At 40.0% G+C, this 7,539-nt stretch overlaps 1 protein-coding gene across 1 annotated transcript; it reads right to left on the bottom strand.

Moving 5' to 3' along the window:
* Positions 1 to 284: 284 nt before the first annotated feature.
* LOC116262837 (NAC domain-containing protein 43-like) lies at positions 285 to 2,149 on the bottom strand. The gene is made up of 3 exons (XM_031642354.2): positions 1,771 to 2,149; positions 1,384 to 1,661; positions 285 to 1,098 (listed from the first exon to the last, which is right to left on the bottom strand). The coding sequence occupies exons 1-3, from the start codon at positions 1,967 to 1,969 to the stop codon at positions 412 to 414; spliced, it is 1,164 nt and encodes a 387-aa protein (XP_031498214.1). The 5' UTR covers positions 1,970 to 2,149; the 3' UTR covers positions 285 to 411.
* Between the last annotated feature and the right edge of the window lie 5,390 nt (positions 2,150 to 7,539).

Below are 7,539 nucleotides of genomic sequence, written 5' to 3'. Positions count from 1 at the left end.
AATCGACAACTAAAGGCAGAGGTCCTTAATCAAGTCCAAACTGTTCCTTTATGCGTGTACCCTTTATGCAATGATCAGATGGTACTTAGGGCTATAATCTTCTTAAGATAGAAATGTGGTTTAAGGGTTAGTGCATAGGCAAGTGAGCAAGACAAAAGATCTTCAATTTTCAGTACTGCTGCTCGAAACGATGGAACAAGTATGAGTTCTGAACGTGTGCGGAGATAAGACTTCGAAGGTAATTAAGGGCATTCCACACACACACACACACAGAGAGAGAGAGAGAGTACAGCAGAAAATGCTACCCGATCTCATCAACTGAGTTCGTAATACACGTACAGAAACTGAACATTCATATTTCAAAAGCCAAAGAGACTCATCCACATTTTCAATCAACAAATGCTTTGGAATTCAGAGAATGCCGGAGGACAAGAATTCTGAATCAGTGGATGACCGTGGCAAACTCCAATTGTCAATGTCGTTTTCCAAGTCGTTTGTAGCGGTGCCGAACAGCCTACTGTTCTGCGGAAGGAGGGGAGGGAAATGGAGGTCGGGTTCAGGCACTTGGCACAAGAACGTCGGCTGCCCATTGAAGCAGGCCAGTTGCCTCGACGTCTCTTCTTCACCATTGAGGTGAGAAGCAACGAAACGATCAAGAGACGTCCAGTCGTGAAGAACATGATCCGTGTTCCCGGTATACACGGCCGCAGTCGCCCTCAGCCCTGTGCAGTCATGGCCGTCTCCGGCAATACTGGAGAGGTTTGCGGCCGTGGTCGGAGCGGAAGAGGTGGTTTCGATGTCGGAAAAATATGGCAAGCGAAGCTCCGGCGGGCCATCGTTGGGAAGCTGTGCCAGTGCTTGAAAGCCTTGAAACTGGTGCAGCTGCTTCAATTTGTTCTCCGGCGAATCCTCCTTGCATGTGCGGCTCATGTACAGCAGCACTTGGTCCAGTGTGCCGTCGAGGCAGGAATTCAAGTCCGTCACTTTCGTCGCCAGCGGCCCCGGCCCGACTGGACTTTCCTCCCTCTTATAATGGTGATTCTTCTTCTTGAAGACTCTACACACCACCCATCCTTCTTCCTGTATGGACTCGGTTACCTGCAGCAGGAAAATAACTAGTCGGTGGAGCTGGTCGGACATTCTCTTCTTCCTCTCCTTATTTTCTGAAAGAACACGAAATCTTTCGACAACACATGAAACGTCCTGCCTAAGGAGTTGATGTAACGTGTTACCGACCTACATTCTCTGATCTTTAAAGCAGCGGGCTTGCCGGAAAATATTGTACAGCCACCATCATTGAGCACAGGGTAACAATTGTGGCTGACTTTCCAAACGGTTGGCTAAAAAATTAATGAAGGCTAATACAGGAGGTGTACAACTTACTGTGACGGGAGAGGCCGAGTCGAGATTGTCGTCGAGGCGGTACTCGTGCATGATCCAGTCCGACTTCTGGCCGTGAGGCGCCCTGCCCCTGTAGAACACCAGCGTCTTCCTCATGCCAATGCGTTTGGAGCTCGAGTGGATGATCTTGTCCCTCCCCGTCGCCTTCCAAAACCCTGCTGCGGTTGCTCTGTTGGTTCTCGTCCCCGTCGGGTACTTCTTGTCCTTGTGGCTAAAGAAATACCAGTCGCTCTGAGGCGTGGATCCAATCCTACACTTCTCTACATGCAGCAAACAACCCAAACATTAGACAAGAACCAATGCCGATAAAGAAGATAAAGAAACGGAGCCACTTTTCCGCCACAGCGAGAGAGAGAGAGAGAAAGAGACCTTGAAGATCCCAGGGTTCAAGCTTGTTGAGATCAACTTCTTTGATGACATCCAAGTCAATCTTCTCATAGTTCACCTTCTTCCTCAAGTAATAGTGCAGGAGCTCCTCCTCTGTTGGATGAAATCTAAAGCCTGGTGGAACGCTAGCTTGGCCATTGACCTGCAGATTCATGCCTCCTCCCACTCTGCTCCTCAACATGGACCTTCTGTATCTCACACAACCAAATTTTCTTTTACACGAAAACCGTTAGTTATACCCACGAACGTATCAAAAGAAAAGTACCATGGCGAAGAAAAGACAGTTCCTGGATAGAAACCATGAAAAGCTACGAAGAAGAGAAACAGAAGAGTGCAGGTGCAATGAGTATGGGAGGAGGAGAAGGAGGTGGAAGGAATATATATAACGCAAAGTGAAAGGGAAAAGGAAGAAAAAACAAGTTTATTGAGATTCTTGTGTACGTTGGAGCGGTGTCCGCATCATGTACGGAGAGACTGATCAACTGTAGCACACAGAAGAGAAAGAGTGCCCACAACGAAGATCGGGCACGGGGAGGCAACCGCACCTTCTGCAATTAAGACAGTCGACCTTAAAAATCTCTTGGAAAAGCCCATGAACGGTTGTTGTTAAGGGGCTTCCCTCAGTGAGGGTGCACCAACATACCCTACGCTCTTACGTCCTCCCCATATCGGACTCCTCCAATCACACATGAGAATTTTCTGGTGGGTCCAATAAAATTAACTAATGGCTTATATATATATATAGAACAACTGGCCGGCAGGTTGGCACATTACATTACATATATCCTTGTTTGATTCGTAGGAGGCTAAGTGGACCTATCTATTGGCCTACTCCCTGCCTTCTTCCTTCTCCTCTTTCAAATAAGAGGATAGATAGCCTCTAGAAGGGGTACGTGTAAAGTGATGAGCTCATGGAAGAAAGGGAAGAGAGGAGAGGGAGACTCGAAACCAAGGGTATTTTTTTTATTATTAAAAGAGGTGAACTATAGTTTTAAAATGTTAATGGAAAGGAAAATGGAATTTTCAAATATTTTATACATGTTAAACTAAGATTTTTAAACTTTACACATAAATTTCTGAATTATTTAAAATCTAAGGGAGGGGCTAAAGCCCCTCCTAGCGATGTCAACGGATCATATTGGATATAACCTTAATCATATATGTTTTTTTGGATATTCACATATTCATATTCGAATTCAGATTCGTTTTTTTTAATAAAGAAAAGTCATATATGAATTCAAATCTGAAATCCAATTTTACAATTCAGAATTCAATCTGAATCGGATTTTTATATTTATATCCAAATCTGAATTTTGAACCAGATTTTACCAATTAGATGCAGAATATTTGTCTAAACATGAATCCTATCTGAATCCAATTAGATATTTATGTATATCTGAATTTGAATCTAAATCTGATCAAATGCTTAAATCCGAATATGATATTCGATTCAAATCGGATATATTGATATCCCTAATCCCTACCGACCTGGCCTTCGCCCTTGGTATAGAAGTGTCATTGCAACCCCTCAACCCAATTCTCTACGCTATCATATCATGTTTAAAAAATGACACGCCCCTCACATGCCTCTACCCGCCATCTACGTGCTCACGGGAGAGATGATCTGGTCCAAGTGACAAGCCAATTAAACGAAGAGCTTGTTGAAGACTTGTTTGCTTCCAAGTTGTCAAATCCATTCAATTCAATTCAATTATGTGGACGACTCTACCATATGTCAACTTTTAATTTTTTTTTTTTTTATAAATTTTCTTGAATTTTTTGTTTTTATTTATTTATTTCCTATTTGCTCTTCTCAGAAAATTACTTTTACAAACCATTGATCTAGTGGAATCGAATGAATAGATTGATTTAACAAATTAGCATTGTAGACGATTCCGTTAACAAACCAATTTTTTACAACAATCACGTGCTTCCTTAACCAACATTCTTAGTAATGGCTCTACTCACCCCTCAAAATTTTTTTAAGTGCATATATAAATTTTAAAAGATTTTATTTATCTTACATAAAAATTTTAGAAAATAATATTTCTAAAAATTTCTGGTTTCAACTCTACCCCGAATTTGGGTCTAAATTATTTTTGATACAGCTGCTATGGGTGGTCAACCTACAAATACATCTCAACCGTCCATGTGCCTCATTTTTTTGAAAGACAGGCGATCGAAGTCTCTGTAAGGTTAGAGCAAAAGGTCGATGTCTAATCGAATAAAAAACAAGAGCAGGAAGGCGCATACAAAAGTATCGCAATCATACAGAGACTCGGGGCCAACTGAAATCGACATGGCAACAACCCTTTTGGTAGGCAGATCCTGTTGTGCCTACTATGTGGGGAAACTGGTGCCCCTAATGGTGGCATTGCTGTCCACTTCAATTTACTGGATTCCAATTCAAATTGAATATCTACCTGAATTGCTTAGAAAAATTGAATATATAGATATATATATATATATATATATATAAGAGGAGATTCCGATTCAAGACATAGAATCCAATCAGCATCAAGTTTAGTTATAAATATCTGATACGATTCAGTTTCGAATATAAACACACATTGTGTTTGAAATAAATATCCTACATCGACTATCTGGATGTTTTGGAAGTAAGGTTTTTAACGTATGATAATATGATTTGAATTGGGTCGTGTATAGAAAGGTTGGATACGGTTTCGGATCGGTTTTGAATTGTGAATTTAAAGAAGGGAATTGAACATGGGATGAACTTTTGTTCATTTGAATTTTGTACCAGAAATTGAATTTGATTGAAGATTGGATATGGTAAGGGGTTAACCTGGGCATCAGGCTTGGCATCCGACGGACACTTGATACCCGGGCCCAATTGGAGCCCAAAAAAAAGGCACCAGGTCGACCTGAGTAGGCCCGACTAAGCCCTATTCGGTCGGATAAAATATTTTTAAGATTATTTTCATTGATTTTTATATGTAATTATAATATTTTGTTATGGTTACTTATATTTATATATTATTTTAAAATTAAAAATATCTATTTTTAATTTTGACCGGGCGTGGGCAGAACCACATATTGCCCCTCAATTTTTCTTTACATTAATTTCTTCAAATTATTTACCCTGTTATATAAGTGGCTGTTCTTTGGAATATGAAAATTTGTAAATCAGTGCTTCTATGGACAATTTTTGTAACTCCGCCACTAGTTGGTCAGTAAACCAGTAGGGAGGGTGTGCGGTGAACATTGTGTGGTTACTGAGAACATTTATCATGCATCTACTTCAAAAAGCAACCTTGGGGTTGGAATCAAGGTTAAAATAGATCTATTTTGTCAAGTCTCGTCTTTACAAGTACAGTAATAATCGCTACTTGTAGCTTGCTAGCAATCGTATTCCAATTATACATGCGAGCAAGATAGTGTCCAACCGAGTACTTGTAGAGATGAAAATGAACAAGACATTATCATCTCAAACATCTATTCTAAGCCTACCAATCGGTCGAAATTATGTTGAAAAAATAGAAATTAAGCTATTTAATATAGTAGGATATTTGCCTCTGCTGATCTAATTTAACTGGAAGATTGGCAGCAGTTTTCATGTAATTCATAAGCCCAAATGCCTAGTATCTAAAAGCACATTATTGCCAAAAAATGCGCAAATAAGGCAAAAAAGTACATTCGATAGTCAAATATATTGGGACCATATAAACGTCACTGATTTCGAGATGGATATTGTATATTTATCGAAGTAGATTAAAGGGTTCGTCGCCAACATGTGTGGGTATAGGAAAATACTAAGATCCTCTTTCTTCCGAAAACGAAAAATAATTAAAAAAAAAGAGAAAAATGCTTCTTACATGGACAGAATGAAAAATATAGAAAAATAACCTTTTGAGGGCTCCCCATGTTCCTTCCCTTTATGAAAAAAAAAGGTTGATAGATGCACCAAGGTGCACGGTGCGACATCAACATCTATTCCTGACCCACTTTCTATGGGTTCTGTTCATGTGCATCGGTGTTTTTCGTGCACATGAATATGTACATAACTGGTTTGGTAACCATGTTACTAAGGATGGACATCGGCCGAGTGCCCCTACCAGTATCTAGTACCTGGCCCCATCGAGCCCAAAAAAATAGGCTTGGGCGGGCCTGACACATACCAAGTCAGATCGGGTTGTCCTGACGAGGCTTCATTCGCCCCGATATGCTTTTAAATTTAATAATGATATATATTTTATTATTAAAATATATATTTTATATTAAATAATTTTTATTTTATATTTAAAAAACTCTTTTTATTTTAATCGAACCATGTCAAACTTGACCCAAGCTCAGGTTTTGGGTGTCGGGCCAGACTTGGACTCAAGTTTGGGGCTAGGCGGGCCCGATGCTCAGGTATAGCACATTTAGCTTGATGCATAGAAGACCTTTTTGGAGGCAGGAGACGTTGTGTGAAGCGTTTGGCATCACATGAAACTGGGTTGCTTGAAAAGCCAGTTTGGTTAAAACCTAGCCGTTTTGCAGAAGCCAGGGAGGGACTTTTTTCAAGAAAAATGGCGATTTGGGAGGTGATGGTTAACGACAACATCTTGAGACGCGAACGGTATTTTGAAGGTTGATTCCCAGTTATGTGACTTGTGAGCTAAGGTTTTCTCAAGGATTTCTCCTCTTAGCTGTTTTTTTAAGCTTCTTCTCAGTTTCAGGTACTCGTTACTGCTTATCATTTGTTATGTTTAATTTTCACTTTGTTGGTTTGTCCCCTTTCACATAATAGCCATCATGCTAAGTAAGTAGTAGTGCTGTTGTTAACAGTCAGAAGCTGTGAATCAAGTACCTGGTACTTGTCTAGCTCTCTCATTTTTTTTTCCTGATAACTGTATCAGCAATTTTCAACAGAGAATTGTATTTCGAACACTAGCCGAGTCAGTAATTCTTTTCTGGTTCAATATCTTTAATTCCTTTTCGGCACTTATATGTAGAACCATCAAATATATAAATGCTCAAAACCTTTAGGGTAGTTTGGGAGTGAAGGATCACATGTACTCAACATAGTTTGTTTGGCTGACGGCATCTTTGTGCTTTAGGGGATATTAAGGGCTTTCTTCAGATTTACTCTTTCTCCCTTTTTATATGTTAATAATCCAGCAACTGTTTTCTCCACCGCTGTTCATGTGTTTCTACATCTGTGTGTAACTGTGTTTCTCATTAGAACTACTGTTACCAAAATTTTCTATGGTTGGGGTGCTCAAGTTTCTCAATTAATGTTTGTTGCTTTCCATATTTATTTTATCTGTATAGTTTTAACTAACTAACTATAAGTCAACCGTCTTGTCTTTCAGCTGAATTAATCAACAGCAAAACCGATTTTTTGGTCATCCAAACATGGTTTGCCAGTAAAACCAGGTTTCAAAAACGCATTAAAAACTGGTTTTCTGAAAATCAAGTTTTCAACAAACCCATTTTTTCCAATGGGTACTTCCAAACAAGACTTTAGGCTCTTAGCTTACTATGGGGGGTCGCGCAGAGAACACGCGTTATGTCTGATCACATAGTTGCACGGCAATGTCTTTCTTTTTCACCCGCGAGTGCAATTTAGTTTGCCTTGTTCTTTCTTTCTTTTAAGCGTGCGTGTTTTGGCATTTGGGTCCAAAAACAAACAAAAGTGGTCGACAAAAAGCTGAAGGAAGGCCGTGATGGCAACCACTGCCATACGAATGATCTTGGTCGGTTCATTCGAAGCACCAGAAATCGTGGTTTGAAGGGAAAACTAAT

Source organism: Nymphaea colorata, chromosome 10 (assembly GCF_008831285.2).
Source record: "Nymphaea colorata isolate Beijing-Zhang1983 chromosome 10, ASM883128v2, whole genome shotgun sequence".
NCBI classification, from domain to species: Eukaryota; Viridiplantae; Streptophyta; class Magnoliopsida; order Nymphaeales; family Nymphaeaceae; genus Nymphaea; species Nymphaea colorata.
Note: the sequence above shows the minus strand (reverse complement) of the source record. Positions and strands in the feature narration are given on the sequence as shown.